Source organism: Oikopleura dioica, chromosome 2 (assembly GCF_907165135.1).
Source record: "Oikopleura dioica chromosome 2, OKI2018_I68_1.0, whole genome shotgun sequence".
NCBI lineage: Eukaryota > Metazoa > Chordata > Appendicularia > Copelata > Oikopleuridae > Oikopleura > Oikopleura dioica.
Genome location: NC_137292.1, coordinates 1430956 through 1450341, shown reverse-complemented (window position 1 = coordinate 1450341; position 19386 = coordinate 1430956). Strand labels below are relative to the sequence as shown.

Here is a 19386-nt window from a genome sequence, read left to right as displayed (position 1 = left end):
CTTTTGTCAGTACTGACTTTTTAATATCGTCTTTCTTTACAAGTATGAGGGGGTTCTACTGTTGAAACTCACTGATTAAGATACTTTAAACCCAGTTTTTCAACACATGTTGCCGAGCTCAGGGACCCTGAGTCAGGGTTCGATCCTGAACCGTCAGAGAAAAATGCATTAATGCAGTCAATCCCCTTAATAATATTTTCGTTTGTTCAGAATCGCGGTTTTCCAAGTTCCTTTTTTTCTTTGAATGAATTTATTGAAACATTAATGAAGAAAATCAAGCGCGGTACTTATTCTGCCCTTGGCTATATTTTTTCCGAAGCAGCGCAGAATTTTTCTAATTAGAGCCTTTTTTGAAATTTCTGAGCAGCTCATCCCTTGTCGGCTCAGAGAGTGATTCAGCGCGTTGCCGCGAGCGCGGTTATTCTTCCAGTTGAAGCTGCCCCAGTTGATTTTTATTATAGTAGCCCGACTCATTCTTCTTTCGCGACTCGCTGCTTTGTCGAACCAGCGCAAAGTGAGGCAGTTTAAATTACTACTGGACTATTTTACGACAAAAGACTTGGCGAGGACTTTCATAGTCAGAGAAAATAGTTTTCTGAAAGAGAAATTTTCTGCGAAGAAACTCTTTTATTTCTATTCTAACAGTTTTATTTTTATGAAGAAATATGTAGCGGGCCATATAATGAATCATAAATCTCAAACTTTCAAGAGTCATATGAAAATTCTTCTTTTATATTTTCGGGAAGAAAATCAGAATGATCAGAAAAAAGGTTGAAACTGTTAAAACTGGCAATATGCCAGGGATATTTGCTCGAGCGTTTAGTAAAGCAAGTGAGATGGAACGGGCGTCATTATAATATGAATTGAATTAATTGAAGCCACATCCTTTTTCCCTCTTTTGTATATAAGATACAGTATCTTTGCTTTGTCTTCTAGAGCTTGAACTTCATTTCATTGAAAAAAACAGCTCAGAAGACGAAGATAAAGACCGGTTTATTGGCAATAACACGACGAAAAATTGATGTTCTCAGATTTTTTTGACAAATTGTCTTATTATAAGTCCTTATTACTAAGACATATCTGTTTTTCTTTTCATCTTTCTGATTCTTGAAATATTTCTTCTACTTTGCCTTTTTTGAAAAAAGATAAAAATTAATGATTCACCTTTTCAGAAATTTATTGTCGAAATCGGTAAACGCAACTAGCCTATTCAAATAAAACGTCTTCAAAAATGCTACTTTTCTCCAGTTTTCTCATCTCTGGACTCTACGCTGCTAGTGCCTCGATTCAATTCAACAAGCCCAAAATCAAAGAAGGAGAGCAACTAATCGTCACTTGTGATTTGAGTGGATTCGGAGCAGATGTCAAATGTATGAGAGAAATGTTGGAAAATTGGAATTAAACGGTTTTGTTTTAGTTAGAATTTTGAAGGAACAAGAGCAAATTTTTCTATCAGAAGCTGGGGATGGACAAGCTGTAAGTTTCCATATTCAGAATATGATATTCTCTATTTCAGAATCTCCTTCGTTAGGGCTAAAGGACCCCCTGTCAGTTTTTTTCCTTCGAAAAATAGAAATTTCTAAAAACACCATATTTTTGGTTCTTAATGCGTCTTCAGGTTAAACTTGAAAAGGACTATTGAGGACTATTTGACCAAGAAAAATCAATATTTTTGCCAAAATTAGGGCAAACTCGATCATTTTCGCCATGCAAAAAGTCCAATTTTCAAATGCGATTTTGGGGGTGAAGAAATCGAGATAGACCCCCAAAAATAAAGCATCACAATCGTTTTATGACCCGTAGAATCCATTTCCCGGGTCAAAATTTGAAATTCCGAAATTTGATTTCTCGAAAAAGCTGACGGGGGGATGTCCTTAAGGGGAATGGGTCCAGGGTGCCTTTGCCCCTAATCGTTAGGGGGAATCCCCCGACCGTGAATTGTAATTTTGCCTTCTAGAGCCCGCCTTGGCAAGTCTCCGGCAACAGCATCTCAAAACAAGCCGACAGAATCGACATGGCCGAGTACAAATGCATCGCCGAAGATTCCGCCAAGAACTTCGCCCTTACCGAGCGAGAATTAATCGTGCTTGTCCCCCCATCGCTTCCAGTCATCGTAGAGCCAAGCGGTAGGGAGCGAAATTCAATTCAAAAGCACTTAGTGCCCGCTTATTTATTCAAACAACTTCCTGACAATAATTCTTCAGATAAAAAATTAATCGTCGGCAAGGCTGGAGAGTTGGTATGCATTGCTGATGGCAGCCCGCAGCCAACTTACACGTAAGCCATTAAAAAAAATTTGGACTAAAAACAGAACGAAAATCTTTAAATCAAAATTTAGGTGGCACAAAATCGACAAAGCAACAGGAACAAAACTCCAACTTCCCGCTGATGCTCGAACCGACAAAAGATACTTCGCAAATTCTCAATTCACTGTCGATGGAAATACAGTCAAATTCCTCAATGTTACTGAAAATGATGCTGGAGAATATTTCTGCACGGCGAGAAATGAAGCTGGTCAAAGTGAAGGAGAACCGACTTTTATTGGCGTTGGTGAGTTGTCGTTTATTTTCGCAGAAGATGGAATTGCTGATTTAGGTTCGCTGAATATTGCGTCCGTTGTTGGAATCGTCTTCGCTGTCATTTTCGGCGTCGCTCTTATTGGAATCATCGCTTTCGTCATTTTCAAAAAAGTGACAGGTAAATCAGCTCAAAAAAAGCCCCCTCTTATCATTCTTTTAGGCGGTGACAGTGATTCCTACGTGGACGAAAACGAAGTATTCGACGATGAAGGCAACGACGTCGCCATGGGCGAAAGCTACGACCCTTACGAACATCACAAGGGCACGAGCCGCCAGGATTTCTCACACGTAGTTTGAGAAACAATTTGCCAATGTAAGACAATTTTTGTTTTAAGAGAGAGGGTGAAGTGTCTCTGATTGCTTGAAATTGAGACTGAAAAGATGTTTTTGCAAAAAAAAAAGGTTAAAAAAAATTCAATCATTTCTCACCAAAAAATCAATGTTTATAAATCATAAACAAAAAATCACGCAAAAAAATAATTCCAATCAAATTTTTATCCAAATTTGAAAAAACTATTTTTCGATTTTCATTCTTATTTCTTTCATCCTTCAATTCAGAACAGTATGAAACCTTCGAATGCCGATTTTCAATCACGCCTTCAACGCCGGACATTCCTTCAATCACTTGCCTTTCTGTAATTATCGAGCATTCTTCTCCTCTCTCGCTCAACCAAATCAAAATTAAATGTATTTATTTGAGATTTCAAAAATGTCAAACGAATTTGCCTCTAAGATTTTCAAACTTTCCTGCTCACACATTTTTACTTCTATTTTCAGCTTACTTGGCCTAGCAAAAGGTCTCGTTTGTGCATTGAAATTCTTTTCAAAGTTCAAAAAAAAAACAATTGATAGAGACAGTTGTTTACTACCAATGAATATTTGCTTACTGACAATAAATAATTTTACCTCAGATTCTTTTTATGTACTACACAATTGAACGAGCATTGTTATTAATTAATATAAAATAAGTGGCGTCAACGGATAGGATATTTTTGTTGAATTTATTGTCAAAATTCATCACAGTTAAAACATATTTCGGTGAGCTTATTTCTGCCTAGTGTTCAAGGGGGTTCCAAGGGGGCGAAGCGTTAGTCCCCATTAGGGTGAGGTTCCCAGCGAAATTCGCTGAACTCCATGCACTGGTATCGATCTCGACCGTTGTGAGTTCCGTCGACGAAACATTTTGTTCCACTCCAGTTAACATCAATCTCTGCGCAGCAGCCATTCTCGGTTACAGGTTTTCCGCAAATGGCGAGTCGGCCATCTTCGTCTTCGCCATCAGGACAATCAGAGACACCATCGCACATTTGATCGTTTCTGATTCGCTGGAAAATGCCGTCTTCGTTTTTTTCGAGGCAGAATGGATCGAATAAATGAGATATCTTCGACCTGTCATTATGGCCAATAACTTTTGCCTGTTTCGCTAGTCATTGTAGACACGGTAATTCTCGTCCAAAATGATGCGCATTTTCGTAACATTTTTCGCACCTCCGTTTCGGCAACTCCCACTTCTAACTGACAATTTCTTCAATAATCGCAAATGAAGTTATTTTCTTCTTTTCTTTTCAATTCCGCTCTAGCAGGTCAAACTTCCTGTCCAGATCCAATCGGCTCTTCCAAATTATCAATCTACACGAGAGAGAACAGATGCGTGTATTTCTACGACCAGCGAAAAAATTTCATCGACGCGGAAAATGACTGCGCTCAAATTTTCGGAGAAGCAGGAAATTTTGGAAAATTAGTGACAATTCATCACGAGGGCTTTCAAGAGTGGTTTTATGAAGAGCAAAAGAAGCAGCTCGGGACGTGGTCCAGGTACTTTTTGCTTTCAAAAATAATGAATAATTTTCAAAAAAGCATTTGGATCGGCCTCCGCGCAGTTTGCGACACCTGCCCTCTAGAATGGGTCGACAATCAGCCGATGCAATACGAAAACTGGCAAAACGGCGAACCTAACGGCCCCGGGGTGGAAAATTGCGTCGAGCAACATGCTTTCAACGAGTGGCCAGGCGACAATAATGGACTGTGGAATGATATCTACTGCAGCTCAGAGATCAATTATGCTTGTCAAATATTTCCAGCAGGAACGCCAGAGCCTCCGGAGAAAAACTGGCCGACGAAAGGAGGTTGCCCAAAAGGGTGGCTGCAATTTGCAGGGGCGTGCTATCTGATTCCAGTTACTGGCAATGGAGCAGCAGAGGGTCTTCAGGATCGGAATTCTAGAGATATTTTATATCCGATTTTTTCGTCAAGCTTTTCAAGTAAAATCCGACGCAGCTGAAAAATTTTGTTGGCGCTGAAAATGACTGCAAATCTCGATCGCCCGACGCTCACCTCGCTATTATCACCAACCAAGTAATTGCCCTGATTTTTCTACATCTTATTTTTTACATAGTTCCACAAAGCTTTCCTCGCATCTCAATTCTACCGCCTCAATCTTTGGTCGACCCCCTACATTGGCGTCCATGCTGAGCCGGAAAATGGCGAGTTTTACTACGTCGATCGGGATCCTCTTGTTTACTCGAACTGGAAGGCGAAGAATCCAAACATGCCAGACAGTAAGTGTTATTGACATTTTTTTTCAATTCTACACGAAAAAGAGGATGAACAGTAGAAACAGCATCATTGAATATCTTTTCTGAATATTTTTGTTAGATCTTTTGAAAAGGAAGAAAACATTTTACCTTTTTGGGACCTTCCTCCTCTTTCTCATCATCTTCGCTTTTTTCGTCAGACTTCGACTTTTTGCTCTGGGTAGAGGATTTGGTTGTAGTCGTCGTTGTTGTAGAATCGTGAGTGTCTTCGATGATGATAATCTTTGGATTGGTCGTTGTTGTCTCCAAAATTTCAGTCGTTGTTTCTTCGATTTCAAAATCGGGAATAAAGATTTCAGGCGCAGTTGTTCTCACGATCTCTTCAGCTTGAGTCGTTTCGATGATCTCAAAAAAAACATGAAAAAATTTCTTTCTGTATGATTCTTACAGAGGCTTGTGTTGTGTCAATATTCTCTTCAAGTGTTGATTTGGTTGTGGATTCGATTTCTTCTTTTTCTTGTGTTGTATCGAAAACTTGCAAGGAAGATAGTTTTTATCCGAAAAAAAGAGTTTTCCTTACATTCAATTAGCGTATTTCCTTGAGTAGTTTTTTCAACTTTTTCTTCTTCAAAAGTGGTTTTCTCAGTTTCCTCCGCTTTCTGGGTCGTCGAGAAATTATCTTCGCTTGATTCAACTTCTTCAGTTTGAACGGTCGTGGCTTCAGGAAAGGTTTCTTTTGTTGTTGAATTTTGAACAACAGGAATCTCCTCGGGGGATGATGAAGTGGTATTATTTTCATCTGCAATCAAAATTTCGAGTTCTTCAGAGATTGTTGTCTGGCTTTTTTCAATTTCAGCTGTTTCAGTTGTCTGAAAATAGATTTATTTTATTGGACAATTATTGGCGTTTTACATTTAACACGTAAATTCTACCAATTGCGCTTGAACTAGAACTACTAGTACTGGTCGAAGTCGTTGTTGTCGATGTTGACGGCGAGGAAGAGGATGGGTCTTTTCCTGAGGCAATCGTTGTTGTCTTCGTCGGGTTGGTGGTTGTTGTGGTAGTACTTGTGGTAGTGGTCGATGTTGTTGGAGGTTTTTTCGCAAAAATATCGACTTCTTCTATTGCAGCCTTTTCTTTGAAAGTTTCCGGGTAGCCTTCAATATTCTCGTCCCAAATAAAGTCAATGAATCCATCGCCAAGTCCAGTGACAATATCTGACAATTTTTTCTAAATAACTTCTACATCTACACAATCATCATAACCTATTACAAACAAAGGGTCGACAAGACATTTCTTACCTCTGACTCTCTTCTTACTATTCTAGCGCTCAGCCCGTGCGCGAGAATCAAACAGACCCATCGCATTTTTCACTCGTTTCTTTTTCTCTCTCTCTTATTCTCTTCTTTTTCTTCTCGTTTCTCCGGAAATCTCTCTTTCTTCTTTGTCAAACAGGTTCACGAGGCTCTAATGAATCATTTTTAATAATTGACCACGAAGACGGGTTAAATTGTTTATGAGCCTAATTTTTTGATCGTTTCAGAATAAAAGGCCAATTCAGCTGGCGCAGGGACAATCTTAAACTCGTAAAAGAAGATATAAACCTGTCTTGATAGGGACACAGATCAATCAGCAGGGCTTTCTTCTCTTTTCCTCCTTCCTCGAATTCTAGCGCATTTTTAGTTTTCGTCAAAACTGAAAAATTCAAGTTTCGACAACTCAGACAAAAAAAAAGCATGAAAAGTGATAAGCCAAGCAGGATCGCGAGATAAGTTCACATGCCAAAGGCCCTTTTATTGATAAGAATTTATTTCTCCCGAAATAATTTAGGCGAGGAAAGATGCGTCCTTTCCGCTTGGAATACAAAGTCCGCCGATTCCTATTCCTTGGGCGAATGGTCCGACTCAGATTGCTCGACAGTTCGCCCTTGGGTCTGCACAATGCCATTTCAGCCGAATCTGCCAGATTTGCCCCTCCCGAATCCAAATAATTGCCCTTCTGGAATGCTTCCTTTCGGCGCGGATTGCTACGCATTTTCTGATGAAAAATTTACGTTTGACGATGGACGGGCTTATTGTGATAATACATTTGGAAAGGAATTTAAGAAGGGCAAAGCGGATTTGGCCTCGGTCATTCATCCCTATGAAAATGAATTTATACAGGTTCGATTTTATTCCATGAAAATATTTTCTTATCTTGAAAAATCAGAGTATGCTTGGCGGTGATTTGACTGGCAGACGAGCTCCAGAACGAGTTTGGCTTGGCCTTCACATGCCCTCTTCCGGCGAATTCACTTGGTCAGATGGCCATCATTTCGACTTTTCCAATTGGTGGAGCGACGAGCCGCAAACTCACTCTGGCGGAGCAGGAGGAACCATGGAACCAAGCGGTAGATGGCGCAGTGCTCCCAAGAGCGCCAAGTATCCGGTCATCTGCAAAGGGCAGTTTACGTATCGAGACGAGGATAGCGTCCATGATTATAGAGGAGAGCTGCTCAACTGCAGTACTCACAGGGACCATTCTTGGCACCAGTACAAGGAGTACTGTATTCACGCTACTTCGCAAGAGAGAACTTGGACAGAAGCGCAAAATCATTGCCAGGTACGAACCCTTTCCTTAACCCTAACCCAGATTCTTGATCCTAAAAAAGAAAAGATCTTCTTTATCGCGAGAGATTTAGACAGCATACTCGATTCCAGCAAATCTGGCCTCAATTCACGATTCCGAAATGAACGAATACATCTTCAAAATGGTCCAAAAAACGAGCAACCAAGAAGCATGGATTGGCCTGTCGAAGCATTATTCGAAAGGTTATGAATGGGCAGATTCTTCTGGCGTAAATTATCTGAACTGGGCCTCAGGTGAGCCAAGTGAGGTTGCACTTGGAGAGGCTGATTGCACGGAGATGAACAAGGCGGGAAACTGGAACAACAGAGACTGCAACAGAAAGAAACTGGCGTCTGTTTGCTCTCATGCGAGGAAATGGTCAAATTGCCAAGTTGCAGAGGGGGAAAAAGAACCTTGCGGTTATGCCGGCGTCACTGAATCGGTAAGAGTGAAGATTATCATCTCTACGATTGAAAACTCGGGCGATCACTAAAAATATTGAAATATTAAAGATATGCATGGACACATTCAAATGCTGTTACGACCCGAACTCGTCGATGAAATGCTTCATTCCTGCGAATTCAAACTCTAAAAATCACAAAGAAGATTCTGATGGAATGTCTCCCGGAGGCGCTGCTGCTTTGACCGCTTTTTGTTTTCTTACTTTGCCGGGAGTCATCTGGGCCGTCATGAAATTTTCTGGACGAAATCAAATTACTTCGGGCTTTTCGAATCCACAAGCCAATTTTTAATTTACTGTCATCAATTTACCTTCGCAATTTAACATTCTTAATAAATCTCAATCTGATAAAATTTGAAATATTTTAATTAATTGTTGCCCTAATTCTTTTAAAAAATTATGGTTTGTTTAGCAAAATGCCATAAAAACGAGAAGCTAATCTCTGTAAGGTACTCGACGATAAGATTTTAGAATCGGACTGGATTGAGGCATGAATTAAGAAGAAACCGCTTTGCGCAAATTAGCATGCGCGATAAGATGACGTGGTTTTGGTAACTTTGTTCGGAGGACGTACCGATTACCAACCCAAGATCCGATCTAGAATTTTTTAATTGATGGTGCACGTGGCTATTTTCAAGATTCCCTCTTCAACGAGAATTAAAGCTCTCTTGCGCCGAATGACCTTTCCATATAAAAATCTAACTTTTCGATGATACCTTTCATTACAATTTTTGAAAGATGAACAATATCTTTTTCTTTTTAGTTGTGGTTGCAATTTGCGATTCGTCGTTGGTAAGTAAAGATATCCACGAGAAGAATAGTAGATAAATGTGCATTTTGTCAAGGCAAGTTCTAATTTAAGTTCAGCCATACTGTGTCAAATTCGAGACACAGGCGGAAACGAAAAAATTCGATGCAGCTGAGGCACATTGCGTATCACGAGGTGGTCATCTTCCTTTCTTCAAAGTTGCAGACGAGCTCGCTCTCTTTAATAACCGCCCAATAAAATTCGGAAAAGAGTATTTGGGATATCATCGAGACTCTAACAAAGTTTGGAAAACAGTGGCCGGAACTGACTTGACAGTAACAAACTGGTACACGAACGAGCCACGAGATTGGGGTGGACAGAGTGAAAACTGCGTCGACTCATCCACAGAATCGTTCAGAAATCTCACATGGAACAGCATTTTGTGCTCGAGAGACCGTCGATTTCACTGCCGCTTCGAAGCGTCAATTTTTCCTGATGCAAGCTGTCCAGAATCATTCACAAAAATAGTTCCCAACCGCGAACCTACCTGCAACGAGGATGTCATAGGAGAAACACCGCACTACCAAACGATTCCCAATAATACGATGATCGAAACCTCCTCCTGCGAAGCAATGCGAGAATCGAATGTAATTTCCAAAAGATTAAAGCAATGCCAGATGGATCTGGCACGATGCTTCTCCGAGGATACCCGAGCTTCCATGTCGAAGTCGACAATGGATTTTGGCGGAGTCAACCTGGTTACCGGATACTCCTCAGCATGTTTTTTGGCAAAAATCAAACGTCAACATTCTTTCCGTTTGACGGCGAACAAAGAGAAACAAGCGTTTTCTTTTTAAATGAAAATGAATGCACAGAGGGTGGCTTCATGAATATAATTGTCGATCAATGGATTGGCGAAAATGGGACGTTTTTAAAACAAATGAAGATAGACGGAGTAACGAGATTGGTGACTTCATCAATCGGAAGTGAGTACTATACCGGAGGAGGAGTCTCGTGGCACACGGGAGGCAATGGACTCGACAACGATGCAGTTACCGACATTGGTATCAAAAATTTTTCGATAAGGACATTTGCTCCAGTCGCAACAACAACCACTACAACAACAACTTCTACCACAACGAGAACAACATCGACAATTGCAGAGAGACTTACAATTCTCCATAGTCATGCTGCTGTGAGAAACAAATCTGATTATCAAAATTTTTTTTAAATCATTTTTAGAATATTTACGCCAATATTGCTGGAACAGGTTATGCCGAACGATTCGAGGGAAGAATGACCAAAATTTTCGAAAAACTTGAAACGTCCGCTACAGGAGAGGATTGCTACGAAGAAAATGGCTTTGGTCAAGAAGACGAAGAAGCAACTGATGTCTCTGGTTTCGACGCGAACGACATGTGTAAACTCAACAAACAAATCAATTCAGCAGTTAACAGCTACGCCAGACATTACGCTTGCGAAGGAAGAGGAAAAGTGTACCGTCAAATCATTCGATCTGCGAAAAAGGTCAAAACATTTTTCGAAGAACGATACGGATGTTAAATAATAATAAATAATGTTAAAAATGTACCCGATGAACCGATTATAATAACAATATTTTCTGCTCATTATTTTTAATCTGCCAACCAAACCAATAAAATAAATTTATGAATATATGAATCTTTGCCAATCATAATTCATTCGCAAAAAAAACAGCGAAAAGACAAGACAAGACTAGATATATTCTTCTGATTCGATGATGTCGATTCTGTAATCATCATCCATTGATTGCTCGGCCGCTTCTTCCAAAAGAGCATTTTCTTGAAATAAAAAGAGGGATGATCAGGAATGTCAATGAATAATTTACCGATGTCATTAAGCTCTTCGGCAATAAGATCAAGCTCCAAGTCTGGCTCCATCGCAACATCAAAGCCCTCATCCAGATCAGCTTCGGCTTGTTCTGCCTCTGCTTCTTCCGCTAAAAAAACAATCTCCTTCTTCAAGCTCTCGAAATATTATACCCTCAGCTTCCTCGGCGATTTCATCGAGGTCGATGTCTTCGTCGTCTCCGCCACTTTCGCCGTCACCTTCGTCATCTCCATCAGCGTCGTTTCCGAAGTAGTTCGAAACTTGCTAAAATAATGGTGGCAAAACTCTACCCAAAGAAAAATATAACCGTTGCAGGCCGAGAAGCACCCTCAGTTCGTCCCAAAAACTCATTCTCCTCGTCAAGCGCCTGGTCCAATCCGTCCTCGCCATCCTCTCCTGATTCAAACTTTTCTTCCTCGTCGGCTTCTTCCTGTTCCATCATCGCCCGTGTCAGTGGATCCTCATAGTCGTTCTCCGAATCATTGCTTCCTTCCAGCGACTCTATTTCGTCTAGATTCTCTTCCGTCCAATCTGGTGAAGAAGGACGGGCCTTGACGCTAGAAACTCGCTGAAAATTCGAATTGCGGAACGCATCAATTTCTTCGTCGTCGACAAAATCGACAGACTTTTTACGTCTGGTCGAAGGGCGAGATTTCCCGGAAAGAGAAGAGATGCGAAGGTTGGAGAGGCGCTGAATAAAATTTCCTTCAACCTTTTTTTCCGGCTTTTTCAGCGCGGATTTTCGTGGAACGGGCTCAATTTTCGGAGGCAGCAGCTTTTATAAGTTGAAAATTTGAGTCGAAAACTTAGGGAACTATTTTTGAAATTTTCAACTCGAGAAGCCAGTAAGGTGTTTTCGGAACACCATTCACCAAAGCTGCTTCAATTTTCTCTTGACTGGGAACAAGCCAAATTGGCTTGAAAGTGTTGCTCATTTTTCCAGCTATTTTTTCGAAAGCAAAAGTTTCTCACATTACTTTATTTGCAGTTAATCATGAATATGAAAGTTGATCGGATGATCATCAATGTTTTCTCGATGACCGACTCTTTGCCACACTCGGGCTTTCAAAGGGCGGCTTTTTTCGCTCGAGAATTGTTTTTATCCTCCCTTCGTCGTATGTTTTGCCCGGAAAGTCTTCGTTATCTTCTTCAAACTCTTTGAGAAACTCGTTGTTGAAATGGAAACAGATCTTTTCTCGTGTAAAAATTGACATTCCAAGAGGGGTGTAGTCGAGTTGCCAACCTTTCTCAGCTTTTAAAAATCTCAGTTAGGGTTAAGGCTAGGGTTAGGGTTAGGGTTTATCATTTTTTCGAGAAAGATAGAAGAATAAATTCAACATATTTTGAAGCATTCCTATGACGGCTCCATAATGAAGATTTATTCTGAAATAGCATTCAAAATCTCTTGCCACTTTGAACCAAAGCCCTCTCGAATCAGCGACCCAAATTGAACCATCCTTCTTGAACCCGATCGGTGGGCAGCAGCGGCAGTTATTCAGGCCATACATTCCATCTTCTATTTCTGTCAGCTTGTCCATTTTGATTATTGAAAAGTGACCGATCGCTTTTTTGTTGCTCGCTTTATTCTCGCCCCAAGAAAGTTCGGCACCGTCGGAATCGAGAAAAAATCGGGCTAGAGAAGCCGGAAGAGGGAATTCATTCTTTTTCTCGAAATATTTCAATTGATGCTCTTAAATTTTTCCTCCCTCAATAATGAATTTTTCCATTTTCAAACCTTGGCCAGGAGAGCGAACTTCAACTTCGACCCAAAATTTGTCCCCAAGTCTTTCTTTCAGCTGAATTGCTAGTGTGTCTATGTCTGTTTCTCTCGCCATTTTTTTTCCTTTTTTTGAGTAATGAATTTCTGCTCCTGCTATTCCTCGTTTCTATGACAACGAATTTTCCTTTCGAATGAAATCAACGAAGATTTCGATTTTTTATTATCTTCTCTAAGAAGAGAGAATGTTTTCAAATCTAGCAAGCCAGTAAGGAAGCAGATAAACAGTTCCGGGGTATTCTCGGTTGCCGCCAGAGCCGGTAAACATAAACGGGTCTTTGTTCCACTGAAGGTAGGCTTGCTCGTCTTTTGGAATCGGGACGGTCACGTGAGAGCCATAATCTCCCCAACGATCTTTCAAAAATGTTGAGGAAAAATTATGTGATCTTTTTTAACCTTGATTCGGGTCCAAGTACATGTCCTTTCGATTCTCTCCCGGGGTCGCGTTATAGTCCCAGGTCACTTGGGAAATTGGCATTCTCACCAAATCTTTGATAAGAATGTTTTTTGTGAGCTTCTTATCTTCATCAGAAACATCTTCTCCAAGAAGTGCGAGAAAGATTCCCGCCATCACAGAATTTTCGGAGTAGCTGACGTGTTTCCAGGTTTTGTAGATGGAGTTTTTGAAGACCATAATTGTTTTTTCGTCTTTATCGGTCTGATTTTTCATTGTGCAAAAATTTGATCGAATATTACCAGAAACAGATTCAAAATGTACACAAAAGGAATTCCTTGAAACTAGAGCATGAATAATGATGCATTTAAATAGAAAAACCAATATAATTTTTTCTTATGAAATCTTGAAGACTTTGCCTAAACTTGAAAACTGAGAGTCACGAATGACCGTGAAATAGAACAAGTAGAACGCCAAAAATTGCTGCTCATCGTCACTGTAATTATCCTCGCTCGTCGCCTTAATTTTTTATTCACGCCCTTCTAGGAACCTAAAAAACCTGAAGTTTGACATTTCCAAGATTTCTTTTATAATTTTCCTCATTATAAAGATAATCAAAATGCGCCATGTAATCATTTTTCGCCGTGATTCCATATTTTTTCGCCAAAACTTCGCCGGCAGCAAGATAGGAAAGAATTTGAAGCGAGTTCAAGCCACGCTCTGAATATCTGTCCATATCGTTGTTGATCGAATAGGGATCCCAGTGGCCCCATTTCGTAGGAACGCCGTCGTAATCTGGCATCGTGTAGCCATTCTCAACAATCCGGTCCAAAATATCTAGAAATCCTCGAATGACAAACTCTTTATCCTCTTCTTCTGCCACTAGCTCAGCGTAGATTGGATCAACAAACATGTGGCCGACGATACTGTCCTGAGAAATTGTCGATTTCCACCAAAGTTCTTCACATTGGTCGCAGGGGAGTTCGTTTGGTTCCCATTTCTGCCATTTTGGGTCGTTGTTTGATGACGTCGAAATACAGCGAGCTCAAAAGAGTATCAATCATCGTTTCTCCCTGTTTCATACCTAGAAGTCCTCGCTGCCCAGTTACATCCTGTAAGAGCCTAGTCCCACTGTACATATGCTCGGCATTTGCTTTCGCTCTTTCATCCCCAGTAACGGAATATCGAAAACTCTCCGCGGCAAGAAGCATTGATGTCCAGAGACCATCATTGTCACTCGGTCCTTGAGATAGGTTTTTCGCCGGGTTTCCGAACTCAGGATAACCGATTGAAGAAACAAGTCCGTGCATCGGATGATTTGGGCCTAGAAGGTTTAGTCCGTGGCGACCAGAGTTGTAGACTTCTAGGACTTTGTCGGATTTGTCTTCGAAGGTCTGATTTTTATTCACCGTTATCCAGCTCAATCCATCCGTGGTCTTGACCAACGCTCCTTGACTGTAATAATCAGGCCATAGAATATTAAGGGCTTCAACTTCGTTACCAACAAGCCAGCGATAGCCTTCAAGAACTCGCCAGGGGGATGAACTTCCTTCTTCGAGGAAGAAAACTCCCGACTTTGTTCCAACAAAAGCGACGAGCCCGGGATCCTGGAATGATATCGTTTCCAATCTCTAAAAACCATAAAGGAGAAAGTTTTTTTTTCATCCGGTAATTTTCGCCAATAATTCTAGTGATTAAAGTATCTGACTCAAAGTCTACACTGTTTAAGTCATGGGAGCTATTCAGAGATAAGTGTTGAAAGCATAAATTTACCCTTTCCGAGTCCGGCTGATATTTGCCCCAATCAATGACTCCTACGGCGGTAGCATTCCCAAAAGGCACCCCTTGTTTGGTACTCCCCATCCTCCACCAGGACCCATCAGCGTATCTAACATTGACAGATGCGACATCCACGGTCATGATCTTTCTGATTGCATAACTGGTAATTTCAAAGTCAAAGTCGGTGATGACTCCATCTGTCGTTTGCAGAGTCCTGTCCCATTCCCAGTCGAAGACGTACTCGCTTTTATCCTCCAGAAGATCCTCGACATAGAAATTTGTTGTGTTGAATCCAAGGTCTGTTGCCAAATGGCAAAAGATTTGCCCTTCCGTCAAATCAGGCTGCGACTTCAAAATCACATCTTAAAGTCGTCGCTAAAAAGCTTTATGGAAAGATTTTTTTACTTGTGACTGGTTCAAAGTATTCATTGACGACATGAGCTTCGTCGAGAAGAAGATTGTAGTAAAACAGTCGCTCTGAGCTGGAGACGAAAACGATTTGTGGCGCGATTTGAGTGATCGCAAGAATATCTGAATCCTCTGCTTTGAACGATTTGGAGAAAACCAGCTGGAGGATTGTATCGTCAAGAAGCCATTGTTTTATTTCAAGAAAGCCGGATTCGAGACAAACGCGGGTGATCATGTTCTCATAAAAGCTGACTTGCTGGCCGTCTATCAGACAGTCTTCGGAGCTATTTATATCAGCAGTTGGAACACGAAGCTTTGTAAAATTCATGGGGTCGGTTGACTTCCACAAATAGATCTCCTCGGAAGAAGAAGTATCTCTGAAGATGACAGTCTGCCAGTCGAGAAGGACCATTTCCGAGTCTTTTGAAAATGGCGTGACGGGAATGTTGAGTTGTCTTGAGTTTCCATCAGGAAATCGAAATTTCTCACTTCAAAGCATTGAAAGTATGAAAAGCGAGTTGATTACCTGTAAAGCTGAGTAAATGTCTCTTGTGAAAAAACAAGAGCGGGCAAAATTGCCCGGAAAAAGCCCCTCATCTCTAAAAATTGAATTTTCGAACCCTTTTTGAGAAGAAAAAAAACTAAGCATATGGAAATTTCTCATGATTTTTCAAAGTTAAACACGCCCAAATGTCTATTTTCAATGCATTTTTCAAGCACGAAATTTTCGAAATGGTTCGTTTTGGAGTAAAACTCACTCTGTTTACCACCCATGTCGTTGTAAACTTTGATCGAAAAGGGATGAAGCGACATTGCTTTCTGCTCCAGTGAGCAAATCTGAACGGAGTTGAGGGAAAATAATCACACTCGAAATTTGCTACTTGAAAATCCCAAGCAACGTTTTTTTAAGAAAAAGATGCCCGAGCACACAGAAAGGCAAAAGTTTCTGCTGAAGAAATACAACATGGACCCCGAGACTTGGCTCTCACGAGATGAACTAGAAGAGGGAATCAATCAGTATGTGATTCGAAGCAAGGGATCGAAGAAGACAGTACGACGGAATATTTTGCAATTGAGGGCAATTTTCAAAGGATATCGCTTCCGACCGCCTTCTTCTGGTGAACACAGAGATGAATCGATGAATCAAAACGAAACGATTGAAAAACTCAAAATTCAATTGAAAAAAGAGCAGAAAGAAAATCTAAAATTGCACGAGAAACTTTTTCGATCAATCAAAACGCAAGAATCCGTCAATAAAATGAATGAAAAGCTCCTCGAAGGGAAAGAAAACAGCCTCCTTCAAAGGAATTAGAAGAGGTCGAACAGGCCTTACCAAGATGAAAGAAACAAGATATAAACATGCCATTTAACCTCTTTTGAAGCTACCTTTCTACCTGTCATTTCAATTAAACTTTATGAAGTTCTCGAAATTTATTTGGTCAAAAATAAAAAAATTCAAACTGAATCAGAAAATTCGCATTTTATTTCTTCGACTTTTTCGTTTTCATTTTCGTCGCTTGTTTTTTGCAGCTTTATGCTTCCGATATTATCGCCAGAAAGAGGAATCACGAATTTCGAAATAATTTCAAGCTCTGGAGAAAGAAATTTCGCGGAGTCGATGGAATTTTGAAGAAGTCGTCGAAAATCCCGGTACTCGTCATTTCCCTTCGCAGCGATTTTCTCGTCGCTTTTCAGAGAATCTAAAAATTTTCTTAAAAATTGCCGTTTTTCTTCTTCACCTGAAAGCCTTGCTAACAAGTCTGAGTACTGCCTGACACTCATCGCCATCTCTTTAATGAATTCTCCGAGATCTTCTGCGCTCGGCAATTCTCGCTCCTCGTTGATTTCATTTCCCAGAAAACGAGCTCGCTCAGCTGGGTCTGCTCCTTTTGCTCCGTTTTCAACACTGGCGGCAAAATTTCGATGCAAACATCTAAAATAATTTTGATAAGTATGAAAAAATTTAATAGAAAAAGGAAACTGCCAATTTTATATAAGGAACTCGAAGCCTTCCTTTCGTACCTCAGTAACTTCATTCTCTTCGCCACCTCTAAATCTTCCTCGCCCCGCACTTGGACTTCTTCATCCCCACTTTCTCCTTCCATCCCATCTAGGGTCGGACTCCTTAACGCTTTCCCAAAAAGGATTAAGGACAGGGAATTTTTCCGTCGAAAGCTTATTAAGGATTAAGGAAAGGAAACTTTTCCGGGCAGAATGGAAAAAAGGATTAAGGAATGTCCTTTAAGGGTTTTTCGAAAATTCAAAAAATATTAAGGAAAAGGGTTTTAGAAAGGATTTTTCGCAATTTTTTCGGGCCGAACCAAAATAGGGAAGTAATAAGCTAGGAAGTGACAAAAAAGGAAGTAATTTTTTTGAAATGGGTTTTCATTGGCCGGTAGGCCAAATGCAGAGATCTTATTGGTCTTCAGAAAATGCACTTCCTTTTTTGTCACTTCCTAGCTTATTACTTCCCTATTTTAGTTCGTGCCATTTTTTCGAATAAAATCAAACCCAATTTTTGTTTAAAAAATTTGCCACGGTCAAAAATGGACTGAAAAATTCTTATGGGGTGAAAATTTGGCGAAATATCCTTTCTAAAACCCTGAATCTGAAAGGATTTAAGGGAAAATTATCAAGGATTTTTTTTCCTGAATAAATGCCCAGAAAGGATTAAGGAAAGGGTTTTCCCTGTTGCAAAAATCAAAAAGGATTAAGGAAAAAATTAAGGATTAAGGAAAAAGGATCCTTAAAAAGGGTTAAAAAAAGGAAAGGAGTCCGACCCTAGATCCCATTCAATCTCCTTCGTTCCACTGCTCTCTGATAAAACTGCTCCAAATAAGAAGCCGAAGGCAAAGAGAACCCCTCTTGACTTCTTGCCGAGCTCTCTGGAATTTGCGCCACGCTGCGATAGATGTTTACAGTTGGGTTGTTTTCCACCAGAATTATCTCGCACTCCGGACTGAAAAGAGAAATTATTTTTTCCTCAGTCGCTCGTAAAGATAAAGAAAATGAGTCATTTCGTTTTTCTCTTACCCGTTGCCAGCGATCCAGTAAACCGGGCTTTTTGAAATCATCAAAAATTTTATCGAATACATAGCTTTAAGCTTATAGTACATAGCTTATTTTTACGATAAAGGCTAATAATTCGAAGGGTGAGCAAGGGCATACTTGCAGAAAGTCAAGAACGAACAAAGCCACCCCTTTTTAATTTAAATTATAAAAAAAGGATTTTTTATATTTTTCTTCATTAACAATAATTAAATGACTGTTTCCCTCAGGGTTCCAATTTTGGCCGAAAAAATTTTGGAGTGGAGTGGAGAGATGAGTGGATAGCCCAAAAAATTTTTTGAGCGGAGTGGAGCGGTGAGTGGATGCCCAAAAAAAATGGTTGAGCGAGTGGAGTGGGTGAGCGGAGTGGATTTTGAGTGGATTTTGAGCGGATTTTTAGGGAAGTTTGAGCGATTAAAAGAAATTTTTTTCATTCTTAAATCCATTATAATGGGTCGTTGGGGGGAAGGTTATCAAAAAGGTTGAAAGAGAGCAGACGAACAAAAAAGGTTCGACCCCCACGAGCAGACAGAAATCGAAGTCATCTTTGCACGCCGTGAGCAAGCCTTTCCTTGTCTGAAAAAAGGGGTTTTAAGAAAGAGGGGGTGAAAGGAAGAGAAAGAGGGGGCGTAAAGAATTGAGGTTGAAAAAGGTCGAGCCCCCACGAGCAGACAGAAATCGAAGTCTTCTTTGCACGCCGTGAGCAAGCCTTTCATTTTTCTGATCATCAAACTTTTATGAAGAAGTTGGTCCTAAATTGAAGGTTGATCCTGATATTATATCAGTGATTTATTCTCTTGATTATCCCCTGAGAGAATTCGATTCTTCATTAAAAATAGACAAAACTCTGTATCCAATCAGAATACGAGAAAAGGAGCGCTAAAGACAAAAATCCACTCCATCCGCTCAAAATCCACTCCATCCACTCAAAATCCACTCCAAAGTAGATTTTACAGGTTGGAGTGGAGTGGAGCGAATGAGTGGAGACTAAAAATATAGGCTGAGCGAGTGGAGTGGAGTGGATCCACTCCGCTCACGCTCCACTCCACTCCGCTCAAAATCCACTCCATCGCTCAGCAAAATTGGAACCCTGGTTTCCCTTGAGTCCGGCTGCAAAATCGCCGATTTGTACAAAAGTCGCATTCTGGAAATCGGTATTTCCTGCAGTCCCTTCTCCCTAACA

The 19386-nt window shown here is 40.5% G+C and overlaps 7 protein-coding genes across 8 annotated transcripts; 4 read left to right on the top strand and 3 right to left on the bottom strand.

Annotated features, from left to right (window-relative positions):
• The first annotated feature begins 1175 nt into the window (after positions 1-1175).
• LOC145696632 (junctional adhesion molecule 3B-like) lies at positions 1176-3471 on the top strand. The gene is made up of 9 exons (XM_081773703.1): positions 1176-1370; positions 1418-1476; positions 1958-2126; positions 2205-2277; positions 2339-2550; positions 2596-2697; positions 2740-2867; positions 2915-2981; positions 3138-3471. Exons 1-8 carry the CDS (start codon positions 1232-1234, stop codon positions 2942-2944), a joined length of 912 nt encoding a protein of 303 aa, XP_081629829.1. The 5' UTR covers positions 1176-1231; the 3' UTR covers positions 2945-2981; positions 3138-3471.
• Positions 3472-4113: 642 nt separating this feature from the next.
• LOC145697522 (snaclec bothrojaracin subunit alpha-like) lies at positions 4114-4860 on the top strand. Its single transcript, XM_081774748.1, has 2 exons — positions 4114-4394; positions 4437-4860. The coding sequence occupies exons 1-2, from the start codon at positions 4120-4122 to the stop codon at positions 4858-4860; spliced, it is 699 nt and encodes a 232-aa protein (XP_081630874.1). The 5' UTR covers positions 4114-4119.
• A 4-nt stretch (positions 4861-4864) lies between these two features.
• On the top strand, positions 4865-8517 carry LOC145696609 (macrophage mannose receptor 1-like). The gene is made up of 6 exons (XM_081773676.1): positions 4865-4934; positions 4975-5137; positions 6944-7275; positions 7322-7714; positions 7794-8162; positions 8233-8517. The coding sequence occupies exons 2-6, from the start codon at positions 5128-5130 to the stop codon at positions 8470-8472; spliced, it is 1344 nt and encodes a 447-aa protein (XP_081629802.1). The 5' UTR covers positions 4865-4934; positions 4975-5127; the 3' UTR covers positions 8473-8517.
• On the bottom strand, positions 5137-6810 carry LOC145696610 (uncharacterized). Its single transcript, XM_081773677.1, has 7 exons — positions 6718-6810; positions 6415-6580; positions 6026-6343; positions 5694-5982; positions 5562-5647; positions 5264-5518; positions 5137-5217 (listed from the first exon to the last, which is right to left on the bottom strand). The coding sequence occupies exons 2-7, from the start codon at positions 6478-6480 to the stop codon at positions 5167-5169; spliced, it is 1065 nt and encodes a 354-aa protein (XP_081629803.1). The 5' UTR covers positions 6481-6580; positions 6718-6810; the 3' UTR covers positions 5137-5166.
• A 541-nt stretch (positions 8518-9058) lies between the features above and the next one.
• LOC145696611 (uncharacterized) lies at positions 9059-10585 on the top strand. The gene is made up of 2 exons (XM_081773678.1): positions 9059-10123; positions 10171-10585. Exons 1-2 carry the CDS (start codon positions 9599-9601, stop codon positions 10489-10491), a joined length of 846 nt encoding a protein of 281 aa, XP_081629804.1. The 5' UTR covers positions 9059-9598; the 3' UTR covers positions 10492-10585.
• A 1571-nt stretch (positions 10586-12156) lies between these two features.
• Positions 12157-15807, bottom strand: LOC145696435 (uncharacterized). The gene is made up of 9 exons (XM_081773471.1): positions 15682-15807; positions 15153-15643; positions 14742-15109; positions 14053-14599; positions 13528-14012; positions 13388-13487; positions 12971-13222; positions 12533-12928; positions 12157-12487 (listed from the first exon to the last, which is right to left on the bottom strand). Exons 1-8 carry the CDS (start codon positions 15750-15752, stop codon positions 12747-12749), a joined length of 2496 nt encoding a protein of 831 aa, XP_081629597.1. The 5' UTR covers positions 15753-15807; the 3' UTR covers positions 12157-12487; positions 12533-12746.
• Positions 15808-16577: 770 nt separating this feature from the next.
• On the bottom strand, positions 16578-18416 carry LOC145697022 (uncharacterized). Of its 2 annotated transcripts, XM_081774158.1 has the most exons (5): positions 18189-18416; positions 17936-18114; positions 17178-17253; positions 16895-17088; positions 16578-16855 (listed from the first exon to the last, which is right to left on the bottom strand). In XM_081774158.1, exons 3-5 carry the CDS (start codon positions 17189-17191, stop codon positions 16611-16613), a joined length of 453 nt encoding a protein of 150 aa, XP_081630284.1. In that variant the 5' UTR covers positions 17192-17253; positions 17936-18114; positions 18189-18416; the 3' UTR covers positions 16578-16610. The 2 variants fall into 2 exon arrangements, with proteins under 2 accessions (XP_081630284.1, XP_081630282.1); XM_081774156.1 differs by lacking the exons at positions 17936-18114; positions 18189-18416 and having other exon boundaries at positions 17178-17929.
• Between the last annotated feature and the right edge of the window lie 970 nt (positions 18417-19386).